At 40.2% G+C, this 27,039-nt stretch overlaps 1 protein-coding gene across 4 annotated transcripts in view; it reads left to right on the top strand.

Moving 5' to 3' along the window:
- HTR4 (5-hydroxytryptamine receptor 4) overlaps window positions 1-27,039 on the top strand; it is a 172,430-nt gene that overhangs the window by 57,444 nt on the left and 87,947 nt on the right. For all 4 annotated transcript variants that reach the window (XM_035105230.3, XM_088661808.1, XM_088661809.1 and 1 more), the window contains exon 2: window positions 11,002-11,061. In XM_035105230.3, coding sequence (XP_034961121.1) covers window positions 11,051-11,061 — 11 coding nt within the window. In that variant the 5' untranslated portion in view covers window positions 11,002-11,050. The remainder of the gene's footprint in view (window positions 1-11,001; window positions 11,062-27,039) is intronic.

The raw sequence follows: 27,039 nt of genomic DNA, 5'->3' as shown, positions 1-27,039 counted from the left end.
GCAGAACCACACAAAACAGCAAGTTTGTATTTTGTTCCAAAGAGGGCTCTCTGTTCTATTCATAGCATGCAGGGACAGAATGCAAAGCCACAGAAATAACTCTCTGTGGGATTCCTGGGGTCGCAGAATTCAATGCTATGCATCATATTCCCTCCCCGCCCCAATACCACTCATGTTTAAAAGAGCAATATTAAGCAGCACTTTTTAAATAATCATTTTTTAAGATTAATTCAACTCTATATATGTATGAGAGAAACATAGAATAATAGAAGTGTAGAGTTGGATGGGACCATAAGAATCATCTAGTCTAACCTTTTGCCCAATGTGGGGCTCAAAAACACCACCATTTAAAATGAACTACAATATATGACCCAATTTTAGAAAGACTCTTAGGTTAGAGTAGTCCTATACCTACGTTTAGTTTAAAGGCAAAGAAACTAAAGAATGGAAGGACCCTGAGCTGGCATACAGCTCACCTAATCGGTCTTACCCACTCTATGAATTACTTTTCTATTTAAATTACGGTAACTATTTAAAAAGGTGCATTTTCTCTTTCTTTTTTGTGAATTGCAAGTCCTTCCAGTTGCAGCAGTGATGGGATCTATAAGAAAGTACTGTACTTAAAAACCTATTTGCTGATCACATTCAAGAGATTCAAACTGGGACCCTAATCAATGCAGTCCGTACCCGTTAAGATATTGACCCATTTTCACTCTTGCAAACAATAGTGATGAAATAATATTTTGTTTTTAAAATCTGGTGAATTTTGGTGAATTTGTAGGTTCAATGTCATCTCGGGAGAGATTGCCCTGGTTTTCTGGAGCCATAAATGAATTTATTAGAGGTCTATTTTTATTCAGGCAAAACAAATGGAATTAGAAGAAGAATGTGTGCATCAAGAACATCAGTTTATGGGTCAAATAAATCCCTCGAGGAACAGTATGCTTTAATTGAGATTCCTGCATTGCAGGGAGCTGGACTAGATGAACTCTCAGGATCCCTTTTAACTATGATTCGATGCTTCTATGATAATACAGTTATGTGAGACTGATAGAAACACTGTTCATATAAATTCTGAAACATCCCTTAATTTATTGAGGCAGAAACATTTTGAGTTAGCCCATTTTTCAATCTTTTAAGTTAGAAACGGAAAGGAAATTGATTGCTTTTTCAAAAGTAGTAGTCAGTGAAATCATCAGGTGGGAAATGCCCATTAGTTCATGCTCTTTCATAAAAATCCATATGCAGAATATACACCTGGCACAATTAGTAAATGAATTTGATTATCATTTGAATATTTGGAAGCATAGTATAATGTCTCTTATCCCCCTGACTAAACAAAATGTTTCCTGCTGACACATTTTGATGTTGCAAATGTTCAGCAGACCATGATGATTTTCTTAATTTCTGATGGAACTCTAATTATCGCCAGTCTCTGGTATTGAATATTGTGCTTCAAATTATGGTAGTTAATAGGCTGGATCTGTTTGTCTTGTTTAATCATATTGATGATAATTGCCAACTATTAGATTGCTCATTCCAAAACCTTTTCTTTAGCTACTATGCCTCTCCAGCACTTGGAATTGACAACTGTATTTAAAGTCAAAGAAAGATTGTTTTAAAAGTACTTTAGAATGCATATCACATCTTTTTGCCTATTTTGTCAATCTTGCCATATTTGAAGGTAGACCAGCTGAAAGCAGTGGACACCGTTTCAGTTTATTGATTTCATTGGAACTGTTCAGAGTATGGTTAAAATTGGATATCACCAAATACCTTACACAGTGTTGATGGTGGAAAAGTAGTCTATATTCATCTCTTACTGGCATGTGAATTATATCTGCATAAATATAGAGAAGAATATATTTTTTTTAAAGTAAGTTTTCCCTGTTAGATAAGAATCACTTGGAAATACTAATTACAACTGAGGAAGTGGGATTTGTAATTAGAAAGTATGCATAGCAATCTTTCTCTGAAACTGTTGGCTTAACACCAGAGTAATCTTTAAAACATTTATTGACAACTTAGTAAAGCATTAACCAACATTAGTAATGAATTGTCAAGATTAGGGAAAGTGGATTCATTACAGACCCATATCTTAAATCAGAACTGTAAAATATTGACTCAGTAACTGTAGCCAGATTGAATGATTCAAGATCAACATAAATGAATTCAAATCAAGTGGGATTTATTCCGAAAAGTATTTCCCACTGCCACATGCTTATCTATGCAGATCTGTAAAAAGGAAAAGTCAACAAATCCTCTTTACCCTTTTCAACATCAATAATCATATGACAGTCAGTATTTGTGATGCTTCTACAACAATAATCTTTAATCTTTGCAGTCCAGGAACCACTCTCCTCCCACCCACCTGCTATGCAATGCCCCCCTTTGTTCCACTTTCTCTCTTCCCCTTCCTCCATCACCTTGAGAGCAATAAGAAAAATCTTGCTGGAGCCAGTGGTGTAGCATCGGTTGCTGGTGCTCAGGGCGAGTGTGAGCCCGGCCCTTGCCACCAACGCCGCTGGACTGATGACCCCACCAGAGCAAAGCAGGGCAGTGCTGAGCCGTCTGCACACACAGTGGGGAGCCTGGCTGGCTGGCGCGGTCCTTGGTGGGTAGAGAGGAGCACTGGTCTGGGCAGCGCCGGGGGCTCCTGGTTCACGGCCCCTCAAAAATTGTGTACCCAGGACCACAGCCACCCTGGTACCTCACATACTATGCCCTTGGCTGGAGTAAACCAAAAGCCCATCTAGTTCAGCATCCAGCGACAGTGTGCCCTTTCTTCAATTCTGTGCATTGCTTCCTCTCTGAAGTATACATTCACTGACAACAGTGCTAAATGTTAATGTTTGCATCTCTTCTTCTGTCTTGTTGCCATCACATTAGGCTCATGTGTTCTTAATGCCAAGGTTTATCATAAGAAAGCCTGCACAAAAACATTTTTGGCTTGAATAGTTTGATCCCCACACACAACCTGTTCAGTAAAAAGATAATTTTAAAAAACCATGCAACTTTTAGGTGTGTGTACTCAAATACTATAAAGTTCCATCTTAAATTAGAAGACACTTTATTCTCTGTCCATTAAAGGTAAAGGGACCCCTGACCATTAGGTCCAGTCGTGACCGACTCTGGGGTTGCAGCGCTCATCTCGCTCTATTGGCCAAGGGAGCCAGCGTTTGTCCGCAGACAGCTTCCGGGTCATGTGGACAGCATGACTAAGCCACTTCTGGCGAACCAGAGCAGCACACTGAAATGCCGTTTACCTTCCCGCCAGAGTGGTACTTATTTATCTACTTGCACTTTGATGTGCTTTTGATTTGCTAGGTGGGCAGGAGTTGGGACCAAGCAGCGGGAGCTCACCCCGTCGCAGGGATTCAAACCGCCAACCTTCTGATCGGCAAGCCTTAGGCTCTGTTGTTTAACCCACAGCGCCACCTGCGTCTCTGTCCTTTAGGGTAATATAAATGTGGTATGCTGATTGCCATGCTAGTCTTAGTTGAGATCTGTGTTTCTAAAGATGGAAGTCCTAACAATTGGATGAAACAAGACATTATTGCTAGTACGATGTATAGCTGTAAGGTGCTAATACTTATTGCAGTACTTGGCTTTTAATATACAGTGGTACCTCGGTTTATGAACACAATTGGTTCCGGAAGTCTGTTCATAAACTGAAGCGTTCATAAACTGAAGCGAACTTTCCCATTGAAAGTAATGGAAAGTGAATTAATCCGTTCCAGATGGGTCCGCAGCGTTCGTAAACCGAAAATTCGTAAACCGAGGTGTTCATAAACCGAGGTTCCACTGTAGTTCTTAGTAGCTAGGTACTGAAGGAGGGTTAGGGTTAAACTAACAATCTTTATGGTTGATATGGATTTTGAGTAACCATGCTGTTCCTATTCCTTTCATTAGCGTATGCACCTGAGATTTTTGCACCTGGCTTTGGTAGTTTCCACCACTACGTATTTTGGAAATAGGTCTCAATTATCCCTCTTGGCACTGTACACCTGCCAATGCTTCATTAATTACAAAGAGGAAACAGCTCAAAGAAGATCTTATAGATCTCAGATAATTTAGTTGCCTGTTGCTCTTCCAACCAATTAATTGTGTTTGCATAACAGCCTCAGCAGCCATTGGAATCTGTGCAGGAGGTTGGACTAGATGACCCTCGTGGTCCCTTCTAACTCTATGATTCTATGACTTTGCGTTTGAATGGAAATGTCTCTGGAAGGATGTTCACCTTGTGACACAAGGGGGGGACTAGCTATATTTTATTACACTTAACAGCATTAGTGTATCCTCATATTTTACTTCAATGGGACATGAACATGCCTAGCTCTTTGCTGAAAGACACTGTTTTGTGTCTTTATTTTGTATTTTTATGTTGTGAACTGCCCTGAGATACATGAATGAAAGGTGGTATATAGATTTAATAAAAATAAAAATAAATAAAATAGTGCAGCTACTCATGTTCTCAAATAATGAAATAGGTACATTGCTGTAGAATATGTCTAATTCCATAGACAACATTAGCAATACTTTACTGGCGCTTCTTGTTGGAATGCCAGTGTTTGTTTTCATGCATACTGGAACACTTACCTAAAAAACAAATCTCTTACCTAATCTCCAAATACTATGCTGGGGTACAATTTCAAAATACCCAATAATGATTGTATTCATATGCATAAATAGATGGAAGACGAACTTCTGTAACTATTAGTTACAGTTTTCTGGAAAATATACGGTACTTTAAAATATGACAGCAAAAGTGATGATTCTTTTTATAGCTGTTTATTGAATAATTATTGACAACACAGTGAACTCTAAAATTCAGGAGAAATACATATTATGTTTACTTATTAGGCATGAAAAGAATTCAAATTGCCAGGGGGTGCCAAGTAGATATGCATGTGTATTATGCAAATAATAAGAGAAACAGGTTCTAATGAATTTCATTGTGCACGTGAAAATGCTAGTCCATTTATTGAGTCTATATAGGCAGAATTATTACTAGGCAAGTAGTATTATCTGGAGTGCACCATAAAACAGCAGACATAATTGTTACCATAATTAAGCAGTGTAATGTTTTTATTCCTATAGCAATACCACTGTCGTTTACATAGTTCTTCCGAACTTTACTAGGGTATTCATGTCAGTTTAAACTGTTGGCACAGCCAGAGTTTTCAGATCCCTGCCATGAGAAAACCCACTATCCAGAATTTGGGGAAGGGTGCCAACAACTGTTTAGTTCCTTCACTAGCAGCTGGTGTGAAAGGGAGCCATTGTGTAAAACTAAATTTGGGACCCAAAAAGTTGGAGTGTCTCCCACATTACCATCCTGTCTGTATCCTAAGATCACCAGAAGATGATGTCCTCTACTGGAAGATCTATTGTGTTGTGATGAGATACGTTGCTTCCAAGTGGAACTCATGCACCCAAGTTTTTTGCATTGTCCATGCAACATTATTAGCATCAAAATTCAAGCTGATATTCCCCTCATCACCATTTAATCTAGGTTTACCATTTCCCGGAGAAATCCAACATGTAACATGTACCTGCTTCCAGTGATGTGCTTGCAATATATGAACGACCAGTTTTCAGTACTGAACTTTATACTGGAAGTATAAAGAATCTTTTCTACACTGATGCCCAATCTATGGACTTTCCTTCCCTTAGAGGTATGCATGGCGACAACACTTCTGGCATTCTTGTACCAATGACCATTTATTATTCACCCAAACATGTTTAAGGGTGTAGAGTTGAATAGTGATGTCCTGTTTCACAATTACAGAGGTGGCTTTAGATGCTCCTGTTGTTTTTACTGAGTTTATATTTTATTGTGATGCTATGGTGGTATTTAAGGTAGTTGCACCCCAGCCTGGGATCTTTGGCATGAAGGATTGGTTGTAAGCAGTCTAAACAAATATTTAAGTTCCCACTGAAGGAAGGAAATAAACTGGCACAAAACCATATCACTTTAAAAGCCAAGAGCTGATATTTTCCCTTCTGGGCTTTCTTCCTAAAACCTCTGTGTTAAATGCAAATTAGATGTTTTACTCCTGGCTAGCTATCTTGGTTTCTTGCAGATTACTAGGGAAATGCATAACAAAATTAGTGGTAGAAGATCCAAGAATTAAGGGATAAGAAAGTCTTTTGAAACTGCAAATGATGTTTGTGGGGGGACAGGAGGTTGGGTAAGGGAAATAGTTGGCTCAGTCTTCTGCAGACTACACTGATAAACTGCAACAGTAAAAGATGAATGTTTAAAGTGCCACCTCTCACTGTGCAAGTAATTGGAGAGGGGGTAGGGAGGGAGCTAATAGATCTGTTATTTTCAGTTGGGCTACTGGGATGAGGTAAATTGTGGAAGAGAGAGGATACATGGTACGTGTGTGTGTGTGTGTGTGTGAGAGAGAGAGAGAGAGAGAGAGAGAGAGAGAGAGAGAGAGAGAGAGAGAGGAGAGCAATGATTATTATATGGAAAAATCAATTGTTAACCCATGGTCATTCTTGAATTCTAAATGTGCAGGAAAATACAGTAGTTTAGTCATGGGAAAAAGACACTCTATACAAGCATATAAATACTTTGGAAGGGAACTTGTCTATCACGACAACACAGAGAATTCTGAAAACTTCTCTTTTATGCTAGGGGCTGGTTGGGTGGGTGGGTAGGAATAATGGTCAGGATTCCATGAATGAGTCGCACTAGCGGAAGCTCTGTACAAGGACTTCTGCTTCCAAAAGGAAATACAGACACATTGAACCCCTGGAATCTCACACCTTTCAGAGCTTGAGGTGGTGTGCAATATCAGTAACACACACACACACACACACACACACACACACACACACACACACCTTTTTCTGGGGGGGAATGTAGGGGTACGCATACCCCTAAACATTTTGTGAATCTAAGTTTGGCCTCATTTAGGGGCAGTATTTCAATATGAGTAGGAAAATGAGAGTACCTCTAAACACTTATTTTTTAAAAGAAAAAATCTCTCTCTCTCTCTCTCTCTCTCTCTCTCTCTCTCTCTCTCTCTCTCTCTCTCTCTGTGTGTGTGTGTGTGTGTGTGTGTGTGTGATAAGTAATTGATTTGCTTTGTAGTCTGAGGCTTGTATCACCTGCTTTTATCACCTCCAACCATCTGCTTGCATGTACTGTACTTGTTTTTATTTTATGATTTTAAAGTCCAGATTGTGTTAGTCCTACTACGGTATTTCTGTCAGGTCACACTTACTTCTAGCCAGTGCTTTTTTGTTCTAAAAAAATGTTTAGGGGTACTCTCATTTGTTTCATCAAGGAAAGTTACAAAAGTAGCTTAAAGCTGAAATTACTTAGCAATTGCTGTACTTAAGAAAGTAACTCAGTGTTTAAGTATGCTTTGCATGCTGAAGGTGTGCAGAGCCACTGTGATGTCAGCCTAGCCCTAGACAACACTGAGCTATAGGACCAGTGCTGTGACTTGGTAAAGGTCAGGTTCCCAGGTGGTGGGAGTGTCTCATTCACACAGATGGTTTTGTATCAAGCTGATTCATCAGCTGTCAGCTGCAGGAAACCATGCACTGCCCACCTGAAGTACATGCACAAATAGGACCATTATTCACAAATTTGGGGAAAAGTCTGGTGGGGTGTGCGCAGGCTCGTGACATGAATGTATTCAAATACTGAAGATTAATTCCCGAAGCAAATCGGAGTGCGGTAGAACAGGGAACCGACGCAGAGTCATTCTTCCTCCTAACAAGACACTACAGGCCCTCTTCATCATTATTTTTCTATTTAATTTTATCTTGTGCAAATGAGATTGCAGAGACCAATGTGCTTAGACAACACCATTAAGCAGTAATGGGATTTGTGTAACTAAGTGTTGTTGCTTTCTGGCACCACAAACATGAATAAAAGTTAATGGGCTGAGTTCCACCTAAGAAACAAATTGAAAATCTTAGATTCTGAACTACTATTTTCCATTTCAGCCAGGTGGTAGTGATTGTTCTCAGAACCTAGTTTTGCTCTTACCAAGCGATGCGAATCATGTTATTTTCCTGCATAGTTGAATAAATGTCCTTGATAACACAGCAGTTACTCCCCTGAAGGTATTCATAGAACAGCCTCCAGAAATATTTTACTGTTTGGTGTTTTTGGAACATGTATTAAGGTGCCTATGGTCTTAAATATACTTCTATGCCACAGTGCATGATCTCCACAGCATTCAAGACACGTGGAACTTCTCGTTCTGCCTTTACACCAGCAAATACATAGCAACTGTCCATTGTGAGAGTTGGACTGCTTCAAGAGCTGGGCTTGAAGGAACAAGGAGTGAAGGGGTGTAGCCAAGTACAGGGGGCAGTGGAACAGCACAAACTAGAAGGGTAATGTGGCATTTGCCCACTCATTATGGAGATGTTGTACTGGGGGGGGGATGTTAATAGGCTGTTAATAGGCTGACCAATAAGAAAGCCCAGGGGCGGATCCTAACACTGTTTAAGGCTCAACACAGGGGTTTTGGCAGTTAGTTTGGTTGGTTGGTTGGGAGGCATAGGAGTCGGAGTAAGTTAGAGACAGAGGGGAGACAGAGAGAGTGAATCAGATTACAGTGTTTCAAAGTATTTAAAACTTGTTTGCATTCAAAATGAACTGGAATCTTTGTTAATATGTTACAACCTGACTGAGTCTGAATATATTACTGGGGAAACCGGGTTGGTGGCAGTGGAAGAGATAAGCGGTAGTGGTACAGGGTCAATAGTCTGTGGAACGACTGGGGGCTCTGTGCGAACGCCACAGGTAACTGTGATGGAGGCCTTTTGTATTCACAGTAAAACATTTGTTGTTGGCTTACAACAGTTTCTAGCTTTGCTCCGTAATACAGGGAATAATATATTTTTCTCCATAGCTCTGCAATGTGTCAGTTGTGCACAATGCTCTGTTGGGTTTTGTTGACCCCTTATTCCCAGTTCCCCAGTTGGTTGAAAGAATGATATTCAAAGCCTCCACCACCACAAAGATACTGGAAGGAAGTTGGGCAACATTTTTATGGTATCAACCAACGCTGGAGTTTTTCTCTTTGAGAGAAATTGTCAGACTAGACTATATATGACAAAAAGGCCCACTCCCTGGGAAAGACTTATCACAGACGGTTGGAACCAATCTTTTATAGATAGTGACATGGCATTTTTAGTAAAAGACCATATGCCATTCATTGGACCTGATCTCTCAAAAATGGACAAGAGGGAGCTATGCCAGGATCAGTGTGCACTGAGAGACTATTGTTTAATTCATTTTAATTACTTTAGTTACTTCAATTTAAATCATTAGTACTCCTGCAATACTGCCGGATTGTTGCCCTGATACTATGACTATCCAAAGAGCAAATATTTCTGTTTGTTTTTAATAAACTGTTGCTGAATTAAAGAAATATGATTATTGGTGTGATCCAACATATGAGTAAATCTAATAAAAGCAGGTGTTTGTGGGGAAATGAGCATGGGAAACAGAAATCAATTAGCCTCATTTGCCTTTACACAGAGGGAAATCAGATTGATGCATAAACTAAAAGCTCATGATTTTATGCAGCTTCTGGGCATGATTAGTTGAAAAGGAAGTAGAATAATACTGCCGCTGATTAGGTCTTTCTATATCGCTTTCAACTTAGACTCCTGCTGCTACTGTTATTTCTATCTGTTTTGTAGACTCTGGGTCCTAACCTGTAAATTCACTGAGGATAGAACTATGTGAAATTTGTAATCCTGTATTTACCAGTTGCTGGCTTGGGTCAACAAAAATTGTCAACTTTAAGTGGCAGAATGTTAAATTGTTTGAAAGTTAACAAAGAGCATTGAACTATATGGTGGAAAAATGTTGACTAATTTTATCTTAAGGAATAAGTATTAATGAAGCAGTGTCTCATACTATGTATACTTATCCTCTCATCAGATTGTTTTATGTGCCACATGCTGTATTTTTTCGTGTATAACACCCCCCCCCCCATGTATAAGATGATCCCCCTATGGGGGGGATTGCCCAGAGTTGTTGAGCTTTCTTGAGGGAATTGGCTGGCACCAATCGCCCATGCCCCCTCTGCACTATCCGAGTATAAGACAATCCCCAATTTTCAACATTTTTTAATAATAAAAAAGCCTTGTCTTATACACGGAAAAATACGGTAGCTTTGCATGAGGAAGATGATAGATGTATCCTTTAGTTCTGACGTTAGAATTATGGCTGCTATTCCCAGCACTCTAGTCTACATGCACAAGCTTCCTGCAGTACATTTGCACACAGACATATTTATTTGCCATTTATTTTATAAAATGTCTGGATTGGTGCTCATCTCGTTGTGACCCCAAAGCAGTTTTCAGCACGATAAAACCAGCACAACAATCAAAACAGAATGCAATCAAAATCCACAGGCAGCATAACACAAATGATCCTCACTTCCAGATTCAATATAGCCAGATCTTCCAAAAGTCTCGGAGAACAGATGAGCTTTACCAAGGAGAATGAAGCTCATCAGAGATGAAGCCATCTCTCTGTGTGGCTACATCTCAAAGTAGGGGTGCAATTAGTGAGAAGGCCCTGTCCCTCATCCTGATACTGTGAGCAGGACTCCCTGGTGGCACACGAATAAGAGCCCTCTCTGCCAATCAAAGGGCATGGGTTGGCTGATATGGTGAAAGGTGCTCCTTTATATGGCTTGGAGAGAAAACTGCAAGGAATAGCTTAAATTCTGAATTTTCAATTTGTATGAGTGGCTTTTAAATGAACCAGTACCTGAGAATACTGGGTGATTAAGCCTAAAGCAGCTGAGAGATGAGAAGTGGGCCATCTGTGCTCTGTGTGATGGAAGGAATTGTATCATTTTCAAGCATTTGCTAAAAACTGCTCCCCCCCCCTTTCAAGCAGATTGTCTCTACAAGAATTTTAGACAAAAGCACATTGAATGAATTATATGAAATGCCAAGTGCCTTAATAATCAGTGTCCCTTTTAACTGTTTTCAATTCAGGACCACTTATGGATGCTGAACTCCCAGTTTTCCATGCCTGTTGCCTGTGATGGATGTGAGGTAGGAAACATTTATGCAGTAACTTTTGTGCTTTTTGAGCCCTAGGAGGCCAATGCTAATTTATGTTTGTGAAGTCTGTGTGGTTTCTCCCCAATACCTCTGTTTGTCTGTAATATGAACTAAGGGGACGTTCATAGCAAAGCACAAAGAGGGAGATGCTTTCCAGACATCCCCACAAGACAAGAAGCCCCAAGTATGACCATTGCGGAGGAGCCAAGCAGTTGAGTCCCTCCCTGCAAATGTGGAAAGTTGATGCCATGAAAAAGGCAGAGGCAGTGGACAGCCTTGTAAATAAGCCCACAGGGTTTATGTACACAATTGGTTCCGGAAGTCTGTACTTAACCAGAAGCGTACTTAACCTGAAGTGAACTTTCCCATTGAAAGTAATGGAAAGTGGATTAATCCCTTCCAGACGGATCCGCGGAGTACTTACACTGAAAGTACTCAAACCAAGGCATACTTAAACCAAGGTATGACTGTATTGTATTGTGGATGAACACGCCTCATGCACAGAGGAAATGTATTGGTAAACTTGGGAAACGAGATTTCAATTCCCCTCCTGGGGAAGTTCAATTAAGACTGAGCATGCTCAATAGGCACTGAATGCTGATTGACTCTTGGTGGGGAGGGGAAGTAGAAAATGGTGTAGTAATGGAATGGAGTTCCCTAGACAAGGCCATAGCTGCTTCTCTGGAACCCTGAATAGAGGTACTCCCAACAGCAACAACGGTGTGTGTGTGTGTGTGTGTGTGTGTGTGTGTGTGTGTACATGTGTACACCCTCCACCCCTGTATTGGTAATGGGTTCTCCTGAATTATTTTTCAATTATAATGCTCTAAAACTGAATGTGCCTTAATTGCTTTAACTGCTTACTTAACAACCATAAGAACACACTCTTGAAATGCATTGGTTACACTGTGGCAGCAGAACAGGTGTTTGTGAAAAACAAATCAGGACTGATACTTAGGTTTTGTATTAATGGCATCTATGCAGGTTTGATGCTAAAATAAAATATACAGAAAAGTTGAGCCGAAAAGCAGAGAGAGCAAGCTAGTTTTGATTTAGTTTTGATTTATATACCATTATGGAACTTTTGTTATATAAAGATAGCTAGGAACTGGAGCAAAATATATTGATGCTAACTGGCTGAAAACATCCAGCCATTCAGCTTTTAGCATTTCTCTTGAGAACTGCCTTCAATAGTTGCAAAAGCAACCCAGACCAGCAAAAATGCTTCATCTGTTTGGCCTGGCTGAGGGTTCAGCCTGTGGACAGCCCATAGTCCTTTTTAGCCCCAAACTCTCTAGATATATAAATTATAAAGATGAGACAGAAACTCCTTTAAATGAAATAAAATGGTTCAAGTAAGAACATGTGTTTTGTCATGAGCTCTGAAACACACTATTATTTATATGCAAAAACAAATATCTACTTGAACAGTGAGAAGCAAGCCAGTTTTAGATCTAACTTTTAAAAAATGGATATCATAATGATATCACAAATGATTTTGGATACCGAATATGTAAAACATGGGTTACTAATCAGAGCTATGCCAGGACTACAATTAATTATAAACTGCAATGTTTCCAGTCTAGACACTGTACTAGAAACACTACAAGTCTGGATAATATTGGCAATTTTCTCTGTCTCTAGGAGACAAGTTGAGGTCCTGTTAGTACAGATGGGTCTGTAAGCAGGGATGAGCAAATCTGTCCATTTGGACTTCTCTCGCTCATTTTTTTAGTCTTAAATTCAGTTCTCCACAATTTTACAAGTTTGTGATTTTTTTATTCAAAAAAAACCCTCAAGAAAATTCATGAGCTTTTAGTGCAGATTTTCTTTGCAATTTTGCCTAATGACATTTTTCCAAAGCATTTTTCCTAATACGGAGCATTTTGTTTGTTATTTTCAATAATACATTCATTTTAATGCACCTTTTTCCTGGATATAATGCCTTTTTGTACACATGATTTGCCTGGAAACTGCAGTGCCAAATTCAAAGAAGTGTGAATTCTGAAGAATGAATGTGTTCTGGATTACATATTGTTTCAGAAAGTGTGAAACCTTTAAATTCAAACTGAATAGAATTTCTTTTCTGATCCCTATGTGGGATCATTTTTTTTTAAAATCTAGAAATAAGTTTCAGCTTCACAAAGGTTTCATTTAATAACTCACACAAGGGAAACTTAAATATGCAAGTGCATCAGGTTTAAGGAAACAACCGTTAGAAGATCTTCCTGATATGGTGCGGTTTTTCTGCAATTACTCTGAGAGACAATTATTCGTTAAGAAAAGACAAGACTGCTGAATCTTTCTAAATAATGAGTACAAATTTTGGCAACTCTATATGATGTCATATAGAGGAGGGTGAAAGGTTGTTTTCTGCTGCTCCAGAGAAGTGGACACGGAGCAATGGATTCAAACTACAAGAAAGAAGATTCCACCTAAACATTAGGAAGAACTTCCTGACAGTAAGAACTGTTCGACAGTGGAATTTGCTGCCAAGAAGTGTGGTGGAGTCTCCTTCTTTGGAGGTCTTTAAGCAGAGGCTTGACAGACATATGTCAAGAATGCTTTGATGGTGTTTCCTGCTTGGCAGGGGGTTGGACTGGATGGCCCTTGTGGTCTCTTCCAACTCTATGATTCTATGATTCTAAGTGCTCTCAAATCTTAAAAGAAATTCAGATCTTATAAAAAAGGGGAAAAAATAATAACCTGTTACCTCTCTATAGTGCAGTTCTTCGTCCAAGGAGTTTGCTACACATAGGGCAAATGCCAGCATTGCTCTAACAGATAACAGAAGTTCCCATCTTTTCTCCCTCCCCATGTGTTCCCAAAATCTGATCTGGAGGATCTCCTGCCCTCAATAGCAGATATTGTGTGTGTGTGTGTGTGTGTGTGTGTGTGTGTGTGTGCTGCAAGAAGAGGAGAGTAAGGGGAAGTCCCATTTGCACAAGTGGAAGACCATTGTAGAAACAGGATACCACAATTGGGCACTGCCCGTAGTGATTTGTTGTCTGTATGAAGTAAAATATTGGCCACTAAAATTCTATTCCTACTGTTTTGTTAGCTTCAACATCATCTTGGCAATAGGGTTTATTTCTTCTCTGTCCTTTGCAAATGTGTTCAAAAATCTGTTTTGAACATATAAGTAGGTAACTGAAAAAGTAGTATGTCCACCCGTACATAATTAATTTAGAGTTTGCTATGCCAGGAATATTAGACAATCCTGTTAGATTACTGTGAGATCTTTGTGGGAGTAGTTTGCTTATTGGTCTGGCACAGGTAGATAGCTCCCTTTTCATATCTTGTTCTTTTTCTATTCTATGGGACAGGAAGGAAAAGCAGTGTCCAGTTTTCATGACTATGGGGGTCATGGATAATATTTGTGTTAACATGATTTCCCTCTCCTTATCTATCTTACTGGGTTTCTGGAAATTAAAAAATAATAATTGCAGTTAATATGTGTAAATACTCTTTTGTGTCAGGCTAGATCTATTTAGTCTGCTAAAAAGATTAATGTTTTGTTACTTTTTTGGTAGCATTCCTATATTAGTGATTACAAAAGTATGGTATACTTGGTTAATTGAAACAAGCCACGATCAAACTGTGGCTTATCCTGACTTATTGCAATCATATTTTAAACCACCCAGAGTTCTCAGTTCAGATGAAACAACAAACTGTGATTGGTTTAAAATAGAATGCTGATACTCCAATGGCCTGTCTTGGGCATAATGCTAAATTATAATTTAGTATTACATGGACAGCCTTGGGCTTATATTCTGGCTGCCTACTATGTGCATCTTACCTTATTAAAAACATTCACCAGAGTTGCTCAGTTGTCAAGAATGATGGTAAGACAGAAATATAATGTTCCCAATGTTTGAGTGGTGTTAAACTTGCATAGATGTAGTCTGTATACATTTGCCTTTCTCTAACTTAAAACAAGATACTTGTAAAATCTATAAGGCAGGTTAAAACATTTGTGAAGACAGCCTTTCCGTATCTTAAACATCTTCACAAAACAGAACTTTAAAAGAGAGTTAAACATAAAGGAGCCCAAAATAGCATTAATAGCTTACAAGTACAAATAATGGATATTAATACGACATTAAGAGGGACAAAAGAAGAAAATTTATGAACCAACTTGATTTTTAGACAATTTAATATGCCTTTGTGTTTACCACATCTGTGTGCATTTGTGACATTTCAAAATCCCGTGTGGATCTGTCTGCATGTAAATTGGGCAGCTGGTTTCCAGAATGAGCAATTAGACTGAAGCGCCCATATTGTGCACGTGCAGAAATGAGTGACAGCTCTGATGATAGGATCCAGTGCACTTAGGCAAAAGCATCCCAACATCAGACTGGGTTTTAACCAATCATTAGAAAATGAAATGTGCAGCATTGCCAGATATGGTGAGAAAGCATTTTTGTTCACATGCCCTGTTTCCATAGTCTTTCAGGTGTTTCACTTTGCTGAATCCCATTCTTCTAGTAATCTTAACAGAGCTGTGGAAAAGCATTACAAACAGTGGAATGTTTATATATTCAGGTGACATCCAAACAAAGAGCTCCTGAAAAGATTAAGATGCTGGAAGTCCTATATTGCCAATGGAGAATGTTCCCCAACCATTTTGAGGGTTTTCCTAGTAACCTGACTCGGAGCTCCCATTTTGCCTGAAGGCAAAAGACAGGACTGGTCACAAAGGGCAAATGGACAAGCTGTCCACTGATATGAGCAGTGCTTTTTTCTGGGCTACGCATAACCCTAAACATTTTGTGAACCTAAGTTTGGCCTCATTGAGAGGCAGTATTTCAATATGAGTAGGAAAATGAGAGTGCCCCTAAACAATTTTTTAGATGGGGGGGGGGAGCACTGGATATGAGACACCATCCTCTAATGCAGTGGTCCCCAACCTTGGGCCTCCAGATGTTTTTGGCCTACAACTCCTATGATCCCTAGCTAGCAGGACCAGTGGTCAGGGATGATGGGAATTGTAGTCTCAAAACATCTGGGGCCCAAGGTTGAGGACCACTGCTCTAATGGGATAGTGAAGAACCTCCACTGTTCACTGCACTGGTTCAGGCAACTGTCTGCTATTTGTATCTGGGAAACACCCTCAAAGGACCATCCCACAAGATATTCAGTTCTCAAGTCCATAATGGCCTGGACATACTAGATCAGGCATCCCCAAACTTCGGCCCTCCAGATGTTTTGGACTACAATTCCCATCTACCCCGACCACTGGTCCTGTTAGCTAGGGATCATGGGAGTTGTAGGCCAAAACATCTGGAGGGCCACAGTTTGGGGATGCCTGTACTAGATCCTCTCTTGATGCTCCTGAGTTGTGTTCCTTCTCCCTGCCAGTCCCATTTCACTTGGATGCACCAGTTCAGGATTGTGATGCTACTTCAAATACTAGGTGTATCTTCCTTCAGCACTGCACCTGCCACCTCTGTCTTTTCTGAGGTGGCACCTGTTCACTTTGGGAGCCCGTGACTTATTCTCTCCTCAAAATCCACAGGAGCCAGGCAAGATGATTGATGGACAGGCAAAATTAAGACCTTCGGTGAGAAAAGCACAAGAGAAATTTGTCTCTTTCTGTACATTTATCTCTGACACAGTAGACCAAATATCCCCCTTCTTTTATACATCTTTCAGTCACTGCAATATGTTTCAAGTTATGCTGTGACATCTCTTTGGGGTGGAGGGAGGTTTCTTGGAGCATTTTTTTAAAGTCTAGTCTTCATCACCCTTTGGTGCACTTTTCACCACTTCATTCAGTAATGTCAGTAAGTAAAATGTCCCATTACTCATCCCACATATTCTTTGTCCCATAAGGAACAGCTCCTTGTTGTTGTTGTTTAGTCATTTAGTCGTGTCTGGCTCTTTGTGACCCCATGGACCAGAGCACGCCACACACTCCTGTCTTCCACTGCCTCCCGCAGCTTGGTCAGACTCACGTTGGTAGCTTCAAGAACACTGTCCAACCATCTCATCCTCTGTCATCCCCTTCTCCTTGTGCCCTCAATCTTTCCCAACATCAGGGTCTTTTCCAGGGAGTCTTCTCTTCTCATGAGGTGGCCAAAGTATTGGAGCCTCAGCTTCAGAATCTGTCCTTCCAGGAAGCACTCAGGGCTGATTTCCTTCAGAATGGATAGGTTTGATCTTCTCGCAGTCCATGGGACTCTCAAGAGTCTCCTCCAGCACCATAATTCAAAAGCATCAATTCTTTGGCGATCAGCCTTCTTTATGGTCCAGCTCTCACTTCCATACATCACTACTGGGAAAACCAGAGCTTTAACTATACGGACCTTTGTTGGCAAGGTGATGTCTCTGCTTTTTAAGATGCTGTCTAGGTTTGTCATTGCTTTTCTCCGAAGAAGCAGGCGTCTTTTAATTTTGTGACTGCTGTCACCATCTGCAGTGATCAAGGAGCCCAAGAAAGTAAAATCTCTCACTGCCTCCATTTCTTCCCCTTCTATTTGCCAGGAGGTGATGGGACCAGTGGCCATGATCTTAGTTTCTTTGCTCCTTAGGAATGCAGAAGTGAAATTATTGCTATTATCAATACAGATCAATAACAGCAAGCAACTAGTGAAAACACCAGCAGAAAAAAGCGCTAAATTGAACTGCATTAATATGTCTTTAATGGGATTCCAGGAAAAACAGATAATTTAGAAGGAATGAAGAAGGGGCTTTCAAGGAGGTCAGAAAATAGTAATGAACTATAGACTGCTATGTGTCAAGTAATGTAGAGTTTAGTATAAATCATTAAATGGCAAGAGGTTTTGTAATTACATAAAACGTAAGTACCACCTACAGTGATAAATGAGAGTGCCATATTAGCACAGTGATACTGACATCACTGAAATTAATATTTCAGTTTTGGAGGGGGCTGGTGAATTAAATAGAAGACTGTGTCAATGGTGAAGGAAGATGTAAAACTTGCAGATCACTTGAGGCATCTGTGAATATTAAAGTAGTTTGAACATGTACATCCCTAATTTAGCTGTGCTGTTTGGTGTACAAGCTGGGTTCAGTTTAGGACTAATTGTGGCAAGAGTCCCCAGTCTAAATTGTTTTTCAGTGATTTCATTTGTCTAGTACACATTCAGTTTACAGATTAGTGCAGTACAGATGATGATGATGATGATAATAATAATAATAATAATAATAATAATAATAATTTATTATTTATACCCCGCCCATCTGGCTGGGTTTCTGCAGCCACTCTGGGCGGCTTCCAACAGAAAAATAAAATACAACAATCTACTAAACATTAAAAGCCTCCCTAAGCATATTGTAGATATGATTTTTATACACTTAGAATAGAGAGGCTTCATGTGAAGAACACCTGCATAGGTTAAATAAGATGTCTTAACCCTGAAAATCCAAGTGGTACCGCTTCTCTGGCTTCCTTCAAATATGTCCTCCAAACCTACCATATCCATTAAGCCTTTGTAATAATTCCTTAATAGTCACCATTACCTACTTGTAACCAAATGCAAATTTAGAACTAAAACAAGCTCACTCTTTTCTCTCTCCCCCCTTTGTTGAGTTGTAGATAACTCATCTTACACTCTTGAAAGACCAATGCCCACTGATAACATGATATTAAAAAAAACCAATTAGCCCACTAGAGGTGTTTGGGGCATTGCGTAGGAAGGGTTCCTTGGGTTCACTGATCTTCAGATCCCATCTAGATTTACAATTCTGATTGCTTCAACAGTCCTTCATTTAGCCTCGAAATGGACCACTTGTTGCTTAGCAACTCAGCATAATAGCAGTGCACACTACAAGGCTTTTTTCTTTTTTACATGTATTGATGTGAGGTATGAAAGGGAGAGGAAATATTATGTCTGATGTGGAATTGGAGGATCCCTACAGAACAAAAGAACATTTGCTACTTGAAGTGGTATATCGGGGGGGGGGCGCCCTTTTGTCTCTTGTGACACAAGTTTTTTAAAAAGTCCAGTAATACAGGTTTTTTTTATTACAATAAATACTTTTTATAGCATTTCACTTCATGAATGAGGTTCTCTAATGTTTACTACAACCAACTCCTGAGTACCTGGGTTGCTGGGTTCTTCTGTGGAACAATTATGAAACTTGCAGGCAAGATCTCATGCATGTTCAATGAGGTTTATTCATAAGTAGGTCCATTTTAGATTTTCAGATACTAACTCAGAAATGGGTAGATGTTATTAAATGGCTTTTTTTCCAGATAAGGTTTAGATTAGAAAAACCTAGTGCTATATCATTTCCAGTCAGAATAAAATGGAGTTTCCACTGGAACTATATACAGGTAGTATCAAAATGCCAGGGGCAAATACTAAGGATGAACTTTAAAAATTAGATTAGCTCAAAATTCCAATGATGCTTTAATAAAAAGCAAGTTGTAATTATGCTTATATGTACTGTATTTGATTTTACAAGCTATCCATCTCACTCAGTTTAATAATTTCTGAAAACCTGGGCCTGTGGTTGAAGGGTTTTTGTTGTTGTTGTTGAGATTTGTTTCCATGTGTATTCCATTGTTGCATAGACCAGTGTTTGCCAAACCTCTTGTGAGTTGCAACTGGTTAATTTAGGTTAAGCTTCTGTCCTGTGTTGGCTGCATATTCCTATACCGTGTGTTGCAGGAATTGGTGCAAAAGCCAAAATGCCTTTCAGAATGTAAGTCTTTAAATAGGAGTGATTAAGAGGAGCGATTATATGCTTTTAAAAATAGTGTGTGGGATGTGCCAATAATAATATCTTTGCTTACTTGGTACAGGAACTTCAACTTAGCACCCACCTTATGCTCACCTGGCAATTTACCCCAGTTTATTATCTGCAAGGGGGGGATATTAATGTTTGATGTGGGCTTTGGAAACAGAATTTTATTTTACCTTATTGTTAATTTGCAGCTCAGACAGTTAAATAGCAGCAAGCTTGGGTCTCCTAAGCTAGGCGGTATTTCCACTTGTAAAAACTGAAATATGTTCTTGTTGATTGGTGCTAACTAAGGTGACATTCGGATCTGAGCCTGGAAACGAATCTGGAATGCCCCACAGTGCATTTTAGTATATTTATGTGGCAAGCATAATTCAATGATTAAAAGGTAAAGGTAAAGGGACCCCTGACCATTAGGTCCAGTCGTGACCGACTCTGGGGTTGCGCGCTCATCTCGCATTATTGGCCGAGGGAGCCGACGTATATATCCAGGTCATGTGGCCAGCATGACAAAGCCGCTTCTGGCAAACCAGAGCAGCACATGGAAACGTCGTTTACCTTCCCGCTGTAGCGGTTCCTATTTATCTACTTGCATTTTGACATGCTTTCGAACTGCTAGGTTGGCAGGAGCTGGGACCAAGCAACGGGAGCTCACCCCGTCACAGGGATTCGAACCGCCGACCTTCTGATCAGCAAGCCCTAGGCTCAGTGGTTTAACCACAGCGCCACCTGGGTTAACCCACTTCTAATTGAAATTTATCCTAATGATTAGATTGTTTATACACATCAGTATGACAGAAAAGGACATGTCCAAAAATAAAGTTTCGAATCAATTTGAGGAGGGATCTGAGTGACTTGAAAACAGTAATAATAATTTTTTTTATTTATACCCTGCCCATCTGGTTGGGTTGCCTGAGCCATTCTTGGTGGCTTCCAACACTCTCTAGTTCAGGCATGGCCAAACCTGACCCTCTAGATGTTTTGGGACTACAATTCCCATCATCCCTGACCACTGGTCCTGTTAGCTAGGGGTGATGGGAGTTGTAGTCCCAAAACATCTGGAGGGCCAAGTTTGGCCATGCCTGCTCTAGTTTCTGATACACAGTGTTGTACTGTGTGTCAACATGCAAGGCCTTGCAGTATGCCAGGGTTCTGATTTTTTATCAAGTGCTCCTGCAATGTTGTGAAACCTTTATAGTGCAGGGGACTGTACAAAGCCTTGTGGTCTGGTGCTCAAGAGAAGGGTGGGCAGAGTCTTCTCTTCATAGCTTGCTACAACTGTTGCTAGAGCACTGCCATTGGTAAGTGGGATGACAGAATGGCAGGAAAAGGAGGGAAGGCATTTAGGGTATTGGATGATGGGAGCTGAGATTTTTTCTTCACCTCAGATTAAAATCCAAGATTGAGAAGAATTATGGAGCAGTAATGCATGCCTCATAGCACTTTGGAGAGTGTATTTCTGGGCCAGTGTGTATGGAATTGGCAATGTTTTTAGATATAACAGACATTTTTAACACAGGCACGGAATCAGTAGTCCTCCAGATGTTGCTGGGACTACAATGTGCACCATCCCTGACCATTGGGCATTGTGTGTTGGAAGTGACACGCTGGGCTGGACAAACCTCTGGGTCTATTGCAGGAGACAATTATGTGCAAATCTCTGAAATTTTCAGCCTAACTGTGCTGTTTTTGGCTTAAATGTCAATGTATGTTGTAGTGAAATATGATCACACCTTTGGCATGTGATTTCCATAAAGATTGAGAGCATTTTAGGATGGTGTTCTTAGGTGTGCATTGGGAAATTCAAATCACAAGGAACTGAGTTTCCACATTACAGATCAGTCTTTGAAAACCAGTTCTTAGAATTGTAGCACAGCAGGCTGCACACTGCCAAAATCTAAAATATTGCAGCAAGGTATACGCAAGAACAACTCTGAACTAATGAATCCACACCGTCTCTTAACTGCAGAGCAAAACACAATCAGTGGTATTATTTCTTCATATCTTTATTCTCCTCACAAGCACCCCCCCCACATACAGTTTAGGTGGGGGGGGGGCGGGGAGAAGTTAACATCAATTAATCATTATTTCCTAGTGTGATAAAAATGGCTAATGGGCACACTACAGTTAAACAAGTTCTAGTGTGGAGGTGTTGTTATTAGTTCTTCCCTCCTTCATAACAAAAGTGAAAATTCTGCCAACCCACACATTCCAGATTGTATCAGATCACAGCAGAACTCCCCACTGTTGCTTTAGTTTAGAAAGTGTATCAGCTATGCCCAAATCAGACCAATTCTTCACAGGGGATGTTGAACAAATAAGCAAGCAGTCTTATATGTTTGTTGATTTGGCTAGCAAGAGATCTGTTCTGTGTACTTTTCTCATTAACAGTTTTGGTGTGGGACAAACACAGATAGTTGTATCCAGCTTTTAATGTTTCCTGGATGAATTCCCAGACTTGAGTTATGGGGAACAAAACTGGTTCTCACTTCCACTGTTGCTAATGGAAGACTTGGCAAGAGCATGGCAACATGCTGATTTCGGGAGTATCTTTGTGAGGCATACAACTGAAGAAGTGTGCATGCACACTAAAGCTCATACCAAAATAAAAACTTAGTTGGTCTTTAAGGTGCTACTGAAGGATTTTTTTTATTTAACTGGATACTTGTTCACTTGGAAGTTGGTTTAGAAACCAACTATTTTGTATTGTCCAACTGTATTGTTCATCAGAATACAGATTGAACACTGTTCTGTCTGCCTCTCCATGGTGATATACTAACACAGAGCCTTGTGGCACTACTTGATAGCCAGGATTGTTGTGACAATTTCGAAAAGGCTACAATTGCTTCGTCCCTAAGGCTTACTTAATTTGCATCTTATTTAGGAAACATGATATCTGTTCTTGTTCAGAAGTCACTGTAGAAGAGGTTTGGGGGTTAGTGTAGGGCATTTTCTTTCCAACCTGGTACCCTCTCTATGGGCTATAACTATGGCAGCTTCAGGCTTTCCCACCTTCGCTCCCTTGATAATGTGGTTGTGCGCCCCACTCAAAGGTGAGCGGGTAGGGCCTATTCTTTGACTTTGCTGTGGGTGTATTTGGTTGCTGTATTCAGGGCTAGGGGGGAATTTGCCTTCAAACTAATTGGTCCTGTCTGTGGGTTTTGCCTACCTTATAGAAATTGTCACAGCTGGTTGGTGGATAAAACATTGTATTGTATCCTTAGTCTAGGCATAAGGGGTAGGCTGAAGCCCCTACTTCATTTCCTGCTTCTAAGAACTAGGGCAGGCATCCCCAAACTTCGGCCCTCCAGATGTTTTGGACTACAATTCCCATCTTCCCCGACCACTGGTCCTGTTAGCTAGGGATCATGGGAGTTGTAGGCCAAAACATCTGGAGGGCCATATTTTGGGGATGCCTGAACTAGGGTATCATGTTAAAGGGATCCGGTGGAGGTACATCTGTCCAAATACCTAAATGGGATGGACAGTGGACAGTCCCCAGACCCCTCACCAGCAGTGTCCTGGAGGGACCACCTCTATTTGATGTGCGAAAATGGGACGGTCCTTAACCTGGAATCAACCCTGTAGGAGCAATCAACCAGCAGATTGGGTTGGTTGATTCAATGCCTATGCCAAGACCATAATATATCTGTAATAAATGAAGTTGTGGCCTATTGAACTCCAAATTGGCTTGTTTAAATTGGCCTTTATTACTTCTTTCCATGTTTCCCTCCACCCCTGACATGTGCAGGTGTACTGCACCTCTGCTACCAGGGAAAAGCACATAGTAAGAAAGATTGCATTTGCCTCAAGAAGCAGAGTGTGGGGTGATGATTTTGACTGGCCTCTGTTGGGATCATAATATTTACAATTGGCTCCTCTTCAATACAGCTAGCTCATTTTAGTCCATTATTCTTTGAAGGATTATCATCCTAAAGCCTCTTGTTTCTCTACTAATCTCTCTGGAATTGGTTGTTACCCAAATGTGGCTTTCGCTTTAGTTAACGTAGGCTGCATACACACCATACATTTAAAGCACACACACACACACACAAATTCTGGGAATTGTAGTTTGCTAAAGGTGCTGAGAATTGTAGCTCTGTGAGGGGTCCACCACAGTTCCCAGATTCTCTGGATGAGAAATGTGTCTTAAATGTATAGTGTTTATGTAGACATGGAGGTTGATTATGATGAGCAAGCTGAGGGTTTAATGGAAAAATAACATGGATTGCTCCAAAGTAGTAATTTCTTTTCAAGATTAAGATTAAGATAAATTGATCCATATTATGATTTAGGCTCCCTGTTGCTCCATATCATGAAATGTACATAGAGACACACATTAAAATTAACATGCAGTATCTGCCCCATTCAAGGTCTTTTGTCAATTTTTCTGCAATAATTTAGGCTCCCATCTGAAAAAAATACTTGTTCAGTAGATATGTATTTTTGTAATTGGAATGCTCAGTGGTTTATCGCCCATATAATTAAAAATGAGAGTTTTTGTGACATGAAGAGGTAGAATTGGTAGAAATGGATCACTGGATTTTTGCCCTGTATTGGTGTTTGCATCCATCTGATAAAATCTCACTGTTTGTGCACAAGCTTGTTATTAACTTGCAGTAGTTGGAGAAGTTGGGTTTTACAATTCTTTTAATTAAGTGTTGGTGGAGATGTTTGGAAAGATGCTATCTGATGAATATATTGCTATAAAGTGCTTCCTTAGAAGCTGAGCAGAAAGTTCAACAATACACAGAGTAACTAGGGTGATAACGTTGTCATTGTCACTTAGTACCACTGAGTTTCTGAAATACATTCTTTGCTGACAGAATTGTATACATACATACATACATTTTAGGCAAGTCTGAAATTACGCCTCTGTACATAGGTTCAATACAGCAGTTCCATATTCTAGTACCATTTGTATTTGTTCATAGGTGGTATTTATGTCTTTCCCTTACTCTGAGGATCTCAGGGTGATATACTTGGTTCTGCACCACCCTTCCTCGTAGCCATCATGTAACATAGGGTAGGGTGACAGACAATGACTGGCCCAAGGTTTCTTGGGGAACTTCATGGCAAAGTGTGGATTTGAAACTGGTTCTGCCCAATCCAATCTAACTCTCTCACCACTGCATGGGGGGTTGCCAATCTTTTGGGACGAGTGGACACATCTGGAAATTTGAGAGTGTGTCATAGGCAACAGTCATAAAATGCTTGCTCTGGGGGTGTGGTATACCACAAAACGGCTGCCACAGTGATGTGGCATAATTGCTTCCACATCTAAAAGGGCAGAAATACAGACAAGACCATGAAATGCTGTGAGTCTGTTCCCCATCAGCCACCCCATGGGGTATGCGACACCTAAATTAGTCATTGCTATGGTTACCCACAGAGAGAAGCATTTGCACCTCTCCTCTATTCAGAACTGATGGGAGGGTGGGCATCCAATTAAATGCAGGCATGTTTAATATGGCATGCTCAGTGTAGGAGAGGCAGCCCAAGCAGGAACAGCAAACAGTTTCTTGGGGATTGCAGGGGCAGGAGGCAGGATAAGAGGTGGGAAAGAAAGTGGCAGCATTTCATGAGACTGCAAATTGTATAGCTTGGAGTGACACACACCCTTTTTGATTGCTCTTTGGTGCAAATCTGGGATGTTGTAAAAATATAAATATAAAATAAAGGTGTGTGCACAGCTAAATAAAGATCTGTCCATGTCCCCACAGTAGACCTTAAGGTTTCTGGAACCTACATTGGGTGGGGAAGTACTAATTGAGTGGAGGAGACAACAACAAATATGTCTCATAAAGCATTGTATAGTACAGTACTGCGGAGTAAAGTCACTGAGAGATTTCAGAAGCAGAAAATTGAAAGTCCTTATGTGTGTACATGGAAACAGTGACCCTCGTCCACATGAATGCCCACGTGTGAACACAGCTCAGAGGTTAAGACGGGGTAGGACACATCTCTGTGAACAGCAGCAGAGTGATTATGGGACATGGTGGTTAAATCTTATTGAGATGCATAGAAAATAAGGAATGGGCCAATAGTGCAAAACAGTTGGCTATGGAAAATGTATGTTTGTGGGAGTAAAGAAAGCAATTCGATAAGACAATGAGTGGGAAGGAGATGCTAAACTAAGAATTCTGAGATCTGAAGCATTTTGTGGAGGATTTTCCCCAAGTTGTCAAAGTGTGACAAAGTTGAACTTACTTTTCTTGGTCAAAGTGAGATTTTATCTCTCTCTTTCTCTTGGTAGGTGGAGTGAGAGAGTATATGTATTAATGATGAGAAGCTGTATATCATCTCAGTATCAAATGGAGATAGAACCACAAATTGTAAAATAAAAGACAATCTTGCTCTGTTAGCAGCCTCTACTGCAGTCTTCCCCAACCTGGAGCCCTCTAGATGTCTTGAACTACAATCCCCATCATCCCTGACTATTGGCCATGCTAGCTGGGACAGATGGGATTTGGAGACCAAAACATCTGGAGGACACCAGGTTGGGGAAGGCAGCTCTACTGAATAATGACATTTTGTTTGTTTGTTTAATCTATTCTGCTTAGGTCCTTTGTAAGGATTTTGATGTCTGGTGTTCCTTGCACCTTCCCAATAAATTGTTTATTAGGGATTACCATATAATTCCCATGACTGTTTATGCATGCATGACGGTCTGGTCTGTATTTTGCTCCCTAATAGGTAGTGCCATGAATTCATGACTCAACTGCTCCCTTCTTCCACCTTCACCTTGGGAAACTTGTCTTCACAGTTACTGCAATAGTGACATTGTCTGCCTCACCAACTGCAACTGGAAGCAAATACTGCACATGAACTTATGAACTGCTTGCAAAATGCAGTTCACTGGCAGGCATCCTTTTTGCTAGTAAAAGAGGGCAGGCCCTGAATTCTAGGCATTACTCAAGGGATTAGCCCTTTCTGGTTGGAATTGGTTTACCTAAGGATATTTTGAAAGTTTGTGCTGCTAACAAACAGTGTCTCCTTCCTTCTCAATTCCCTTACCCAGCACCTTTACACAGCCATTTTCTCATAGCAGTATGTAAATAGCCATGTGTGAACAACATAAGAACATCATGCTTATGTCACTAGAATGATGCACATATACTAATTGCTTCAAGCATAACAGCTATCATCCAACTAGGATTTCAGATTTCCAGGAGTGAGGCAGCTGTTTTCTTGACCAGCGTCATTAATGCATATAACTTCTATTAGTTCACCTAATTCACATTATTTATTGTTGCT

The sequence above is a fragment of the Zootoca vivipara genome, chromosome 2, assembly GCF_965207765.1.
Source record: "Zootoca vivipara chromosome 2, rZooViv2.hap1.1, whole genome shotgun sequence".
In the NCBI taxonomy this organism is placed as follows: domain Eukaryota; kingdom Metazoa; phylum Chordata; class Lepidosauria; order Squamata; family Lacertidae; genus Zootoca; species Zootoca vivipara.
This window is presented reverse-complemented; position numbering and strand designations above follow the sequence as displayed.